The following is a 15,995-nucleotide window of genomic DNA, read 5'->3' as shown; positions in this document are numbered from 1 at the left end:
TAATAATCATTAATGTAAGAAAGCTACCCCTATTTCTTATTCTTATCAAATAGATTAAATCCCAAGGATATTTGCTCTTTGTTATAGTGTGGGCTTTCCAGAGATAAGTGTAGGAATGAGGTTGTGTTCTCTTTTTTAATTGCAACTGTTACTTATGCCTACAACACAGGAAAAAGTTACAATTCTAATCAGCTAAAATCCATACTTAAGAAGTCAGAGTAATAAAAGGCAGTGGAAAACTCTTTGATAACTGTTTTTCAAAGGAAACTATCTGTACTATCAGAGCAATAGACTCAGTGAGTTACGAGGTGGGGCACTGTGGAGGCAGGGAAAGTTGCTGATGAGATGCTTCTTTTATTTGACTCTCTTGTTTTCTGTTTTCTTTTAAAACTTGAGGCCCAGTCATTAAATACTTTGTGATCTTTAGCTGTAGTGAAACAAAACTGTACCATCACTGGAAGGTAGGCACTTGCTGAGTTAATCCTGTCCCTGCAGTAGCTGTGCTCTCTGTCCTCCATTGGGCTGCCTTTAAGCCCTTTGAAAGACGTCGGGAAGAAAATACTTTAGGCAGAGACAACACCCAGTGCACTGCTCTTGAAATATTTGATTACTTTGTATCTAGTTTATTTCCTGAAACTTATCCTGCTCTCTGTCAGTCAGCACATTCTTCCTATGGACGTCAGGACACTAGGACAGTCTACAGGCCTTGAGGCTTGGTGCTGGGAAGATGGGGCGTGTAGGCAGCTGGGAGCTAGGCCCTGCATGCCCTGACTCTGGAGCTGGATTTCTGGCTTGAGCAAAGGCAGCTCTTGGGCTTCACGGCCAAGCCTGCAAATGGCTGTATTGCATTGCATGAGCTGCATGAAGAAGTAACAGCACAGCAGTCCACACAGTGTGGTCCCTGTCCAGCAAACCTCCTGTTGAGGTGGTGGTTTGGGGAGTGTTCTCCACAGGCACAGCTTGTCTGGTGTGACACACCAGCTGTGCTTGGGCTTGCTCCTGCTCCAAGGGAGATCTGAGTCAGAGCACTTCTGGCTCAGGGATCTCTGTGTAGTGGCCTAAACATGTCCAAAGGTGCACAAACCACAGATTTGCATTAGTAGGCATTTTTGTGCCTGTCTTCTAAATGTACAGCTGCTTGGATTTCTTTTTAACTGCCCTACTGCAATACCACAAGCACTATTAAAGAGAGGTAGAGAGCAATATGAAGATCTGCTGTGATAGCTTTCATTAGAGATGCAGATGGCACATATTAGACATATTCTCTAGGAATAAATTACATACAAACTCAAATTTTAAAGCTCTCTAGAAATACAAGAAGTTTGATGATATCATGAAAGGAAAATTAAAGGGACATTCTAATGTGTAGTAAACTTGATTTCCACATAAGTAGCTTCAAGTTGCTACATTACTATCATAGTATCACTATTAAAAATTTCTGCAGTTTTTACATCATCTAATAATTCGCTTACACTTTTATTTCAGATGTTGATGAATGCGTTCAAGACAGTGATGTTTGCCTTGGAGGAAACTGCATGAATACTGACGGGTCTTACAAATGCACTTGTCCAGATGGTTTCCAGCAGATAGTGAATAGAGGATGTAAAGGTATGAAATAGCTATAAAAATTACAAGGGTCATTATTATTAAATGTGCAAGCTTGTAAGTGTAACTTGTGATAGCCACAGATAATGCTAAGAAATGGAAGCGAATTTTATTTATCATTTGTAATACTTTATTGCATTTCTCATTTTTTATTGCTTTCTGAAAATATATGCTGAGAAATTATTTAAAGAGGCTTGAGATCTCAGCCTCCATAACTTGAAAGAGAATCCATATCAGAACAGAGATGCAGTGCTTGTTTTCCGAAATCCTGGAAACATTTATTTTGACAGAACCTTCTATGTCTGTGAATCAGTGATATGACAGAAAGAGCAGTATAGTTAGTGTCAAGTCACATTAGATAAACTCTCTCACCTCTGAAACACTTGCAGTGCTTTGTGGAGGATGAGTGGGGAGGAAGATAATGTGTTATCTGAGGCTGAGTCAGCATTGCCAAACCCAGAAAAATACTTAGCAGCTTTTAGCTCTGAACAATCCCAACTCTGTTGGCACAACACCCGAGCATGCCTCACAACTCCCTTTTGCCATCTGTTTTTGTGAGACGAGAACTATGGTATGAGAGCTGGAAAGTGAGAGCGTGTTCGTGCTCTAAATGACTGGAGGAGCAGGAGACTGGACTTTGCTTTGGCTGCTCTCTTATGCAGTTTAGACTTGAGCTGAGAGACTGTATTCCAGCTGATCGATGCTGAAGATCTTGTGCAACCGACAGCAAATTCTCTGTAAAAGTTCTGAGTATTCTATGTGACTTCTTTCAGAAAATGTTGTATTCAACATACCAAAGAGCTATGTTAGACCTTTCATTGACAGAAAAAAGGATTGATCACAAGCTATAAATCAGTGCCAGCTTTGATACCACTCTGTTCTCTTTACTCCACTATATAAACTGCTTCATGTTTTAAATGGATAAATGCAACAAAACTGAAAGCACTTAGGAGCCAACTAAGGGACAGACAGTATTTTTAAGAGAAAAATGTGAATGAAAACAGGAAATAGTTTCAGGTAAGAGTGCCACCTTGAAGAAGAAGACCACCAACAATGAAAAATAACAACTTGCTGTAAAGGGGAGTAAAACTGCTTGAGAAATAGTCAGATCCCAATCAAAACAAATGGAAGAAAGGAGTTGATACAATGAATAGTGACAGGTTAGAATAGCAAAGAAGTGGACACAGTGAAAGGCCATAAAGGGAAATTTTTTACTAAGAGAATTAAGTATGGTTGGACTTTTTTTACTGTGCTGACTACTTGTTGTTAAGCTGTTACAGGATGCAATAGCAGAACATTTATTTGTCAGTTGGAAATATTCAGTATATTCAGTCCTATACTTTGTACTGGACAAAACTAGCTATACTTGTATCATAAATGATGGCTTCTTTACACTTCAACAGTACCTTCAAAATATTTTAAACAGCAACTGAGCTGAGACATTTTTAAATGGCTGAAAATGAGTTATATCAGAGTTTTGTAATAGCAAGAAAAATGATAAAAATTTTGAGAGAATTTCAGTGGAGAGATTAGGGCCATGGTAAAAGATCGAGATAATAGGCCCCTAGTGCAGAGTGATCTTGACACACGGTATGCTGGGTATGAGTAGCCAATATGCGTTTCAGTATATCCAGTTCTGTATTGAAGAAAGCATCTCAGTCACACCGGTTGGGATAGTGGTCTCCCGGCTGAGACACAGTCACCGTCAGAGCAGTCAGCTGAATCTGAGCTTCCAGTGCAGCCCGCTGGCCAGTAGCACTAACACACTCTCCAGAAGACTGAAGATCAGAATCAGGTTTATTTACCTCTATTTTGTACTGGTACAGCTGCTCTTGGCACATTGCTGTACACTGCCATTCTGGTGCCCACAATTCAAATTGGATGCTGATCAGCTGAGGAGCATTCAGAGATGAACGCAAAAAAAGCTGGGGGGAAAAAGGTTGAATGTTTTTAAACTGCTTATTTTGTCAAAGAAAAAAATGAGAGGTGACTTGATCACACCCTTATTACGTTCAGAGGACACCATAATTGAAAGCAAAGAACTATCGAATTAAACTGGCAAATTTATCACAGAATGCAGTGACTGCAAGTTGAATCTGACCTAGACTAGAAATTAGGAACTTTTTTTGGTAAGGAGCAAAGTTAAAAAGAGTCCAAAACATTGGAAAGTGTGCCGTTAGCTCATTCAGGTGAATTATACTCTATTTCCCTAACATTGTTAATTTTGTTTTCCTGTATTCAATACATCGTTCTACCCTTGTGTAATCAGCTCTTTTGGTTTCCAGTATTTTTCTGGCAGTTTTAAGAAACTTAGTCTTGAGAACAGTGTGCCTTCTGAAAAGGTACTGTACTGTCCCTGTCACTGCTGCTTTCCCACTTTGCCTGATTTTCAGAGAGCTTTAGGAAATGTCATTGGTCCGTATTTACCTTGAATTCAGACGTGATACGTGTAGGTGTTGTGTGAAGCACAGTGCACTGACTTTTCCCTATGCCCCTCGTACAGACACTACCCTTTCCCAAGCTGCCTCAGTTCTTTCCACATACGTGCCATGACTTGAAGATGCTGGCATAGAAGGTTTACACACAGGAGAAAATCAGTCTGTATCTAAAGAGAATTCTATAATGGATGGCATGGGTATTGAAATGATGGTTCAGAAATCATAATTTCTCTAGTCTATCAAAATTGTTGTCTACTTTGATGCATTTTGTATGGCTGTAAGAACAGCCAGAATCTAAGCAACAAAAGACAGAGTTAAGAACAAGAAATTCTAGTATCTGGGATGATGATGAATGAGCCTCATGTGTAAGTGGTGGTTCTAAATTGGTGTTTGATCTCAGAGTGGTACTGAAAACTTCTTAATAGGTTTTTGTAAAGCAGAACTGAATGGTAATTCATGTGAAAATGATGCCTCTTTAATGAATGAATGCAGTCCTTAATGTTGACGGCAGGTTTTCTTGGTAAGTGAGACATCACTCAGAAAGAAATGCTTGTTCTTCAGATTCACAAGTTTTAAAGGCAGTGTTTGAAATACACTTTCTAAGTCTACAAAAAAAGCAATGATGACAAACTCTTATATAGCAACCTGTTGGGACCATTTCCATTCCCCTTCAGCAAAAAAGAGCATTTGACTTTAAATTATCTAAAATCAGCCTATGGGAAAAATGCAGCTCCAGACCCACTGGTAACACATGGAACCAGATGCAGAAGTTGACCAGCATGGAGCAAGCAAAAATCAGTGAGATGGAATTGCTCTGACACAGGAAGAAATGTTGGCTTATGCTACTGCTGTCTCACAAATCACTCTCATCTGCTCATCCTCATCACAGAGAGTGATACAGTGAGAGTACGATGCAGCAGAACATACTGATGCCTGTATGGAGTTTAAGAATGGCCCCAGAAGATTTGGTTACTCTGGAAAATGAGCCCCATTTACATAGCTATTTACATAGCTGGTAAAAAAAATAAATAAAAAGCAGCATAAAAGCTGCTTTTAAGACTGATTGAACTTAGGCATAATATTAAGGGTATGATTTGCAAAGCTATTAATGTCTCTGTGTTTTCAGATATCAACGAATGTGAGAGATCTGACCTCTGTTCACCTCACGGGGAGTGCCTAAACACAGATGGTTCCTACCAGTGCATATGCGAGCGGGGCTTTTCTGTGTCTGCAGATGGCCGAACGTGTGAAGGTGAGACAAGTCACAATAATGCATTCCCATTGATTTGCTGTTATCAGCTGGGTGAGAAAAGTAGTCAGTTTGGGCCTAGTACCCAAAACCCACTGTTAACTCAGCAATCTGCCAAGATGTGTGACTTTGTGTGGTCAGTGATGTTGGCAGAACTGGATGAAGAATGGTTGTTCATGTGGATGAGAGGACTGTTCAAAGCAAGAAGCCTTGTAGGAAAAGTAGTAGTTCAGAAGGGGGAAAAAAGTAGATGGTAGCAGCTTGGCAGGATGCATGCAGAGGAGAAGCACTGAGCAGATGATAGCACAGTGTTAAAACCGATGGGTGGTGGATCTCAAGCTTCAGAGAACCAAGTAAGCTGTTCTCTGTCCCAAAGAATACGCCAGTAAATCTGTATGTGGTTGATTTTCATGGGCCAACTCTTCTCATAGTTCACTTAGGGTTACTGAAAAGGTTCTTCCTTCAGTGGAGGAGATGTATTGAAAGTTCTGTCTGACTCTTGCATTTACTCCACCTCCTTTTACCAGAGGAAAAAGGCATTACAGCATTGTTATCTGAGCTGGCATATAACCTACCATGTAGTTAGGAACATCATAGCTAATGAAATGAAATACACTAGTGGAAAGAATACTGTTATGCTGATGTAAGGGAATAAGTGCTGTATATTTAGATACAGCATGACATCAAACACACTATTTGTGTTTTAATTATTATTGATAACTTTAAAAATCTTGCAGTATTTTTGGTGCTTTTTCTTCTATACACATTTACTTTATTTTGTAATCATGGCATAAGTTGAAAGAAACATTCTCTTACTGCCAAGACAAAATTCTGGTCAAGTAGAGAGAGAACTAATCTGAATAACTCCAGTGATTGATGGGCCAAGGCAGTATTTTGTGATTTCAAGTCATGGGGATAATTCCAAAGCAAGTCCATGGACTCTTTTGGCAGCATGTATACATTTCACCCAGTGTTTAGGAAGGATATGGTTAAAAATCTTCAATTTCTCTGCAAGAAAAGTAGTAGCAGGTGTTTTGCCTCACTGTTGAGCAGAGCTGAAAAAAAACCCAAGGCGATCAGAGAGGAATGCAGCCTGCGCTTCGCAGATACCAAACACTTTATTCCAAACCAAAGTCAGAAGAACACTTATTAATCTTGTGAAATCAAACTCCCAGAAACTGAAAAAGCAGAACTGAATAGAAACACAACTTAAAGAAAAAAAAGGTCAGTGGCATCTAATTTTAGGGGATGTACCAGAAACAATGAGACCTTCTGTCTGGATCTCTGACAGTTAATAAAGTAGCAGAGTTCCTAGGGAAGAGTCACCATCACATAAGATTAAGTAGTACAGAGTTAATCTCCATTAGAACAAAAAAGCCAAACTTTTACTAAACAGAAAAGGATGAAATCACAAGATCCTGTTTCCAGGATTGTGAGTAGTTTTGGAACTTTTTAATGAAGAATAAGACAACAAGTACAAAACCAGTTGAGCGTGCTTCATGAGTAATTGGTGGTGTGTATGGAATAGAGATCAGACTTTATATTCACCACATGGAAAAGTATTTTAATAACTTGGCAAAGCAAGGGTACTCCTAGTCTTCTGAAGCAGCAGCACTCCTTTTCTATCACGATTAGTTTCTCCATTCTGTCATTTTAATAAAAACAATTCTAGAGTTGAAAAAACTCATTTAAAGGGAGCACTGATGGCGTCAGTGTTAATAATTGTAGTGGGGTCAGCTTCATTCGAAAAGGCAGGCTGAAACAAAAGGATCAGAAACAAAAGGAATGTGTGACATTCCAGGTACTGAGAAAGGATGTGGCTTCCAGCCACAGGAGCTACTGTTCTTTAGGCTTGGTGCCTCTGTGAATTTACTTCTAGTTAAGTGAGTGAGAATAACTGTTTATACCATCAGAGAAAGAACCTGAGGAAGTTTTGCTGGATTCAGACACCTCTCTGTACCTGGGGAGCAGATTTTCCATATCTCTAGACTGTTTTTCTCTGACTTTGACTCATTTTTTTAAAAAAGTCAGAAACAACAACAACATAAAACATTTAAGAACCCCATGTGGGTTCAGTGCTGGTATGGAGTTTTTATGGCCATTGGCCAAAGTAAACTAAACAGCTGTGGAGACTGTGTCTTCTTCCAAGGTGTAGACAAACCTTTGTTGTAGTGGTAATGTTCCACTGCCGCCTGGCTCCGGGTTCAGCAATTTGGCTGTGCCATGCTCTCTGAACAGGAGGCTCAGGGAGCGCTCCCTGCCTCCCTGTTGAGCTCTCTGGGGTTCCTGTAAAGGCAGCGTTTTACCCAGTTGGCTGCTAGTCAACTGTGTTGGCAAAAGCTCCAGTTAGAGGTTCTCTGATGCTTAAGTCAATACCCGGCCCCATGCGCCTCTTCTGTCTCCATGTCCAATCACGTATGTCTTTCAGTGGCTCCCTCACTTTTCCCCTCTCTCTGCTCCAAGCCCTGAGCTTCACTGGCTGCCTCAACAGGCACTCCGAAAAAACTTACAGATCCCACCAGAGCTCTTCAACCTCTGCTTCTTCCTTTCCTCTCACTTACTGTCTTGTATACTGTTCTCCTTTCCTTGTCCACTGAATAAATCGCCCATCTGAGCCTTTTGGATCCTTGCACAGAGCATCCACAGGTCATTTTATGATCAAAGAATAATCTACAAATCTGTACGGAAAAAAATGCTACATTTCCCATTGCTCAAGATGACTGCATACCTAAGAAGTTTGAAAATCAGGGAAACAAAGAGCAGAGCTGTGAACAGTGCGTAACTGTTACCTTTGCCACCAAAGACCATTTAAGAGTAGATGTTTGCTGTAACTGCACATGACAACCATCATTCTGCTTGCATACAGGGAAGAAAATCTAGGGCTCCTTTTGAGGCGGAGTATTATCTGTTACATGGAGTAAATTTTATGCAGTAGACAGCTTCACAGCTCCACCAAATCTCTGGTTAAATACTGAAGTAAGAAAGCTCAGACTTTTGCCAAACATAGATTCAAGTATGCATGCCTCTGTGAGCTACCTTCTTGTTTCACAATGAGTAATCACAGACTTCACCAGCCTTCTCATGTTTGCTGACAGAGATGTTTTAGGGCATCAACTACTTCTTACCTGGGCACTGGCTAGAGAAGTAAGAACAGAAAGGGGAAAACAAGAATCTCTTTCTTACCCATGTCATCACAATGTTGGAATGACCATCCAGCATTATTGCCTCTAGATGACCAAAGTCTTTGTTCAAATAGTCATTTTTCTAATTTTTCATGACAGTGATTTTTATGTATGGGTATTATGGGCAGCCCTGGAAGTCTAAGAATCGGAGCTCTGTTCCCCCAAGCTCTGTACAGAACTGTCCCAGGAAACAGTTCCTCTTCCAGACACTTTGCCATGTAAGTAGATTTCAGTGAGATTTAAATATCACGTCTGAGGTTAAATATGCCTTCATCTTGTTCAGGTTGGCAGAAAACAGGAACACGGTGTTGAGCTGAGTAGGAGTGTGCCTGAGTGCACACATGTTTTACCTTTCTTCAGATCCTGATGTTGTTAGATCAAAGGAGTTTTGATTGAAGCAGGCAGCACTGAGTCATAGATTCTGAAACAGGTTGTAATTATGGAGAACTGCTTTAGTCACTGTATAGACATGGGATATATTAGTTTAATGTTTAGTTTTCCCCCTTGCTTTGTCTCCATATAGCAAGAGAATCGCCGATTACAAGCCACATGCTTTACAGAGTGATTAAAGACACAAATGCCCTTTCCGGCTGTAAAACAGGAGTCCTTTGAGCAAGCTGTCTAGACAAGGAAAAATATTTGGTGCTTGGACCTTCTCTGTAATTTCCCATACACTGAAAGATCAAGTCATGTTCAGACTGTGTACTTTTTAAAAACAAAACGGCCTTCTGTGGCTGTATTATACACTAAATTAGGATACTTGCTACAATCACAAGTTTTGTTTCTGCGACTTTTTAGTCAATGACCTTAGCTTACCTTTGGAGAAGCAGCTGTGAGATCCATTCCCCTATCTGTTTCCTTAAACATTTAGCTATTAAGAGAAATACTGTAATTTATGTAATTCTAAAATCCCCACTTGTAGTTTCTTCTGTCTAGGCTTTTAACAGAGTAACTGTCCTCTGGCTCAGGAACTTTTGTTATTAAACTGTAGTTGGCCACAGAAAATCCAAATGCTGTGTTATTGCCTGTTGTCTTAAATTCCTGGCTGTCAATCCACCATTGTTTACTCATTCTTAATTCTTTTTCTTAACTTTTCTTAACAGGGTTTTCTGAATAAGAGAGAGTATTCAGATTTTTTTGCCCAAGTATGTGAAACTCTGATGATCACATGAGACTAAATATTAAAATAAGATAAATTATGCAGGTATAGTGTACAGCAGCAAGACAGAGGGACCAGAAAAACACAACCGTAAAGAATTTGTATCTTCTTTCTCCAGTAACTCCATATGCATCTTTTTAGAGTTCTATCATTACTGTGACTAGAAAAGGGAAGAGTATCAAAGGTAATACTTGACCTTTCACCTTTGACAGTGTCTTTAATACAGACAGATATGTTGCTTACTCTTGTTGCTGAATTAATTCTACTAGGGAGGGTTTGTGGTAGATTTCAGTAAGTTCAGTATGCAGAAACGACCCGAATTTTCATATTCAGTTCCGTGAGAATAGGCATACCAGCTATTGTATTCTTTGCCAAATACAAATAACACTTTCTAAGATAAATTCCTTCAATATTTTCCTCTGTTTAATAAATCAAGATTAAAATACCATTAAAACTTTTATCTACAAAACCAACAAACCAAATAAATTATTCTGCCAGTTCCATCTGCAAGTACTTTTTTTTGTAATTATCAATTATAGTCGTGTATGTCTCCTAGATTTCGGTGCTAGTACATACAGGTTTTGCATGAATTTTGTATTTCAGCTGAAGATTGTTAACCAGTGCATCAGTTCAGTAGGAGAAGAGGTGAAATTTCCATCACTTAAGCACCCTAAAGTGAAATTAGATGCCATTCTGAAAAAGATGTTAAAATTCCACAGTTTTCTCTACTGGTACAGAAATTGCCAGAGACAGTTTTTTTTAACCTAAGAGGTTGTGTATGGCCTCTTCTGGCCTTGAAGATAGGTGTGATTCTAAGCCTGTTCAAACCCCCAACCAGGGCATGTTGGAATAGCTGGTTTTCAAGACCCCTAAAAAGCCTCTCCCTGAGGCAGACAGAAGCATGTGTGGGTGAACTTTAGCACTTGGGGAGCAAGAGAGCAGCACAACAGGTAACCTGTGTGGATGGTAATGCCATGCTGTTAAAATTTGGCTACCTTGGGGATCTGTGACCACATGGTTCAAAGACCAAGAATTTCCTTTCAGCTGAGTGTAAGACCCAATTTAAAAGTAGAAACTGTTGTTGCTTGGTGAGCGCTGTCAGGAGAACAAGGTGCATCTGTGCTGACTTTTCTAGGCCTCTGTTTGACACAGCTGTGAAGAGCTGGAGGAGAAGACAGGACTGTGTTTGAGCCCTACTCTATCCTTTATAAAGACAGCAAGCGGCAGTGCTGCTCACCTGTTCAAAGCAGCCCTCTCTTTGTGGCAGTGCAGGACTCAGTCCCACCAGCTTTTTAGTTCAGTGACTGCCTAAGGCCTTCACTGGAGGTAGAGTGATGGTAAGCGCCGTCACATTCGGCACTCTGATGTGCAGAATTGACCATCAAATAACTTTATTCACCGTTTAAAATGTAATTACCCTTGAGGCATAGTGCAGAAGGTAATTCCAAGCAGACAGCAACCTTACTTAACAGTCGTAATGGTTTCTAGGAAAGAAATATAGCAATAATCTTTCTGCTTCCAACTGCTGAGGAATTTAGAAAGCAGAAGGTACTAATCCTAGTATCCTGGCAGGTTCCCGGTTTTAGTTAATGTTCCTCCTCCTGAAAAACGCACCACGACATCTTTAATGACCACAGATGGTCAGGGCCTTGTGTTTAGGTCTTACTTTGAGTGAAGAGAAAAATAATACTTTCCTAGCACTTGTAGTACACTTTAAAAATAAACCACCTTCTGCCACAGGCTGCTCGGCTTCATTATAGTTTGATGGGCAGCTGAGTCAAAGAACAGACTTACTCATGTAGTGGTTTTTACTTGTAAGGCCAGCAATCCACAAATGGGAACTACAAATGAGAGGGCCAGTACGCAAAGCATGGAGGCATTGCAATTACTTTGCCTACCTGAGTACAATTATTCATATGCATGAACTTACAGGATTAAGGCTGGAAGGCTCAGGCCACAGTTATTTCCCACTTGCATGTACACCAGGAAGTTCTTTTCTGTGCTGAGAGCCAGAATGAGATCTGTGTAGCACTTCTGCAACCGTGCCCTTGAAGTCTTCTTGCAGGCACAGTGAGTTCGGTTTCACGGATGTTGACTGTATAATGCTACACTGGCAGCATCTCCAAGTCAGTCAGAGAGATGATCATACTTAAACTATGTCTTACTCTGTGGTATGTAGCATCGTGCCATGATAGGCAAGTTTGGTGAAACTGATTGGAGACAGTTGACCAAAACTGTTGTCTGGCGTAAGATATTTCCTGCAAAGTTAACACTGAAACAGTTTCTTAAACTGTACGTGTGCTTACATTAATTTTTTGTGTTATGTCCTCTGTGTTTTCCATCCCCTTGTATAGACAGACATCACAGCATCTGTTTGCAAAAATGGCACATCTGTTGTTTCTTTGCATTATTCATGAATGTCTGCCTGTGACTGTCACATGGCCTGTCTGATGTTAAAATTCTTCCTTGCAGATGTTGATGAATGTGCAAACGGCACAATATGTGGCAGTCATGGGTTCTGTGAAAACATGGATGGCTCCTACCGCTGCCTCTGTTACCAAGGGTATCAGGACTCACAGGATGGGCAAGGATGCACAGGTGAGTTCTTAGGTGCAAGCAGTCATTCCTGCAAGGTTGTAGTGAACAAAAAGCAGCATATGAGCAAAAGACATTCCTTCACAAGAACATTTTTGGTTTCAGTCATTTTTTGTTAGTTGAATCACTTACTAGTAAAATAAGGTTGAGCTGTGCTTTACTCACTGAATTTTGTGCCAGATGGAAATTTAGCTGTGTATCCATTTAATGAGAACCTGTAATTAGGACTGAATGGAAACCAACATAAAATAAGACGAGCTTTAGCTCTTTAACAAAAAACCAAGAAAACCCACTATTTCTGCACATCAGGATGATTCACAAAGATAAATCATGAGATTGAATTTAATACTTTAGCCTACTTAAATGCAACATCTGTTTAAGTCTCCTAGCTGAATAACCAGAACTCAGTACTACCCCCTACAGGAAATAATGTCTGGTATGTGGTAGAGCCAGTCTGAGTTAGATGGCACACCTCCCGAGGCACATTGTATTTGAACAGATTTTAACATTGCCTTTGAGCTCCAGGAAGGACATCTATCACCATGAAAAGATGTGAGATTTCTGTAGATGTGTAATTACTGCACGTTTCTCCTGTGAGTAATAGATTTCCAGATATGTTGTTAATACTGATGGCTGGACCTGAGAACCATCTGAGGCAACACAAGTTTCAAATATAAAATTAATACCAAATCAAGGAAAGGTATTCGTTAAGCAATTTCTTCAAGCCAAACTCAGGATGAAACACATTTACTAGGAACAGAGACCTAAATGGAATACCAAACAGAGAGGAGGAGTTTGTTGAAGTGTTTGTATGTGTTTCATAATATATTAAATAGTTTTACTACAAAATTCTTTATGTCATTTGGCACTTAGTTTGCAGCATACCAATGTATATTTTTGCATACAGTTACTTTTCACAGATGAAAACAAATGAAGCAAAGAAAGAAAAAAAAAAAGAGAGAGAGCAAAAGCTGGTATGAAACTAAATTTAATTCTGAGTTGCCAGTTATCTACCAAAACAATTTTAGGAAAAGGTAGGTCTCTTTAGTTCCTCACCAGGCAAAGTTCCCCAAAGAAGAATTACTCCCTGTGACAGAATTCAGGAAAAAGATAAAGAAAAAAAATAAAGTACATTTTAAAACTGCTGAGCAAGCCGTAAGTTAAAATGGGTATTTATATAAAAGTACACAAAAATCAACATTCAGTCATATGACTAGATTAGAGTCATTTAGGTTGGAAAAGACTTTAAGATCGAGAACAACTATTAACATAGCACTGCCAAGACCACCACTAAACCATGCCCATGAGTGCCACATCTGCACGACTTTTAAATACCTCCAGGGATGGTGACTCCACTCCTGGGCAGCCTGTTCCAGTGCTTGATAACCTTTCAGTGCAAAAACGTTTCCTAATATCCAGTCTAAGCCACCCTTGGTGCAACTTGAGGCCATTTCCTCTCATCCTATCACTTGTTACTTGGGAGGAGAGACCGACTCCTACCTCAATAAAACCTCCTTTCAGGTAGGTGTAGAGCATGATAAAGTAAAAAGAATAAAATGCTGCCTCACAAGTTACACTTCAGACCACACTCAATTATAGAAATTTCTGAATTATAATTTTCAGATTCTGTCATTAGTGGACAAAGTAGATTTTCAAACATAAACTTTAGCAACTAGAAAGATGTAAAGTTAAGGGATTCTGACAATATGTGGTAACCCTTGTTCAAACCACAGACAACTCTCCCCTCAATCAAAAAAGCATTTCAGGGTAGACTAGTCAGCAAGTACATGAAATCCAAATTAAGAATACATGGTATTTTTGGGGAGAGAAAATTTACAGTGTTCTGCAGGGGGCCCCTGGGTGACCTGGGCATAACCCTTGTGGGTTCCAAAGCAGTCTTCAAGGCCATGCATATGAGAGGCATGTGGTGGTGGCGAGGCTGGGGAATTCACTGTTCAGTGAATGTCCATGAGGAAAATGGGATTTTGAGGAGAAAAGGGAATTCTCTTTTCATAGTGCAGTCTGAATTGCACTGAAATGTACTCATTTTGCTCCTTGAATTCAGTCGAAATCCGATAGTAAAGAAAATTAAAACAAATAAAATTAGTCTGAATTTTAAATCCCAAGAAAAGCAAGTATTTAAAAATGAGAAAGAAACCCCCAAAAAACTGGAAGAAATGAAAGCCAGTGTTCTGGTCTACAAGCAGCACTTAATCGGCACCAATAGTCTATAAACTGTACTGTGCCTTTCAGGAGCCTTTATTTCAAAGGACTGACTACTTGTTTATGAATCCACTTAGGTATTAGTGAGTTTTTAATCCTTCCCCAGAGATCACATCTGTAATCTGGCAGACAGTATTGGCACTGGTACTACAGGTAAAAGAACAAACTGTCAGTAATGAATCTGAATTGATTTCTGTTTTGGACTTTTTCCCCAGATGTGAATGAATGTGAAATGCTGAGTGGAGTATGTGGCGAAGCCCTCTGTGAAAACGTCGATGGTTCTTTCCTGTGCCTGTGCTCTGATGAAAACCAGGAGTATGATCCGATGACCGGACAGTGCCGCTTCCGTACCTCACCAGGTAAAAAACCAGCGGATTTTTGCATCCCTGGCATGATTTCCACTGCATGTGTAACCAATGGAAAGGTAAAGTTGCATTAAATGCTGGTGTTGCTTAAACTACAACAGAAAAATTTATTATAACTTTGTCTTCCTGAAAGTGTTTGCATGAGAAGAGGCATTTCTAGGTTGAAATATGTTATCAGTGAATCATTAGCAGTGAAAACATAGTAGAACACCATCTAAATTTTATACGTCAACAGAGTTGGCAGTAATAGCGAAGAATTACAGCAGTTCAGAGTAAACAGTCTGTTGTTTGCTGTGCTGTAACAATGAAATGTGATATGGAATCAAGTCCATAGCCTGCGTGATTTTACTTTTTGTTCCAATTTTTACAAACACTCACTGGTATGGCTGGGCAATGTTTAAGGGAGCATATGATTAAGACCAGACTTTGTATACAGCAATATCCTCTTAGCATTATCTAATACTAATTTAAGTCCTCACAAAAGATAGTTGGGATAGCAAAAAACCAAACCACTGCATTGGTGTCAGTCTCTTTCAGTGCCTTTGCCTGTTTTACTCCATCTTTTGTCCCGTTTTTCTTAGTAGTCCATTGTACTGGATTTGTTATCAGGTGTTTTGGGTGTTGCAAATACTACAGGAAATACACTCATTAAAAACGAGTTTAGAATTCTTTAAAGTTGCCTCTACATTTCTACAATGATCCAGTTTGGAGAAAGGAAGAGGCCCACAGTAAGGAGCAACAGAGTACAAGAAATGAAGAAATTTACTTGCACAGCTTTTTTTTCCCCTCCATAGTGCAAGTCTTGGTATTTTTCTTATTTTGTTCTTACACTGCAGAGGTGATCTAGCTTCCGGAAAGCTTTATAATAACTAGATCTAGTGCCAGGAAACAGACTCTACAGCTGCAAGGCTGTAGCTATTTTCTCCTATTACTCATTGTCTTTCAGACTGGTAAACAAGGTTGAAATATCTGGGATCCAATTGCAACAAGTATTTAGACACCTGAATGCAGCACTCAGCAGCACTCAAGCAGTTGCCTATGAAATATCATTAACAGCTGATTGACAAACTGAAACCTTTGCAAAATCTTGTGAGAATGATTCAGGCTTACAGGAGCTTGGTTTATGAAGGAGGAATGAAAAAAAGTCTGATGGCTGAGGCAGCACAGCAATGCCCAGTG

General features: G+C 39.7%; 1 protein-coding gene across 1 annotated transcript in view; it reads left to right on the top strand.

The window, feature by feature from the left end:
- LTBP1 (latent transforming growth factor beta binding protein 1) overlaps positions 1-15,995 on the top strand; it is a gene marked incomplete at its 5' end in the record, with an annotated part of 57,270 nt that overhangs the window by 13,403 nt on the left and 27,872 nt on the right. Inside the window, 4 exons of the mRNA XM_010194313.1 lie at positions 1,486-1,608; positions 5,170-5,295; positions 12,106-12,231; positions 14,667-14,810. Of these exons, the coding sequence (XP_010192615.1) occupies positions 1,486-1,608; positions 5,170-5,295; positions 12,106-12,231; positions 14,667-14,810 (519 nt within the window). The remainder of the gene's footprint in view (positions 1-1,485; positions 1,609-5,169; positions 5,296-12,105; positions 12,232-14,666; positions 14,811-15,995) is intronic.

This window comes from Mesitornis unicolor, unplaced genomic scaffold (genome assembly GCF_000695765.1).
Source record: "Mesitornis unicolor isolate BGI_N332 unplaced genomic scaffold, ASM69576v1 scaffold8491, whole genome shotgun sequence".
Classification (NCBI taxonomy): Eukaryota; Metazoa; Chordata; class Aves; order Mesitornithiformes; family Mesitornithidae; genus Mesitornis; species Mesitornis unicolor.
This window is presented reverse-complemented; position numbering and strand designations above follow the sequence as displayed.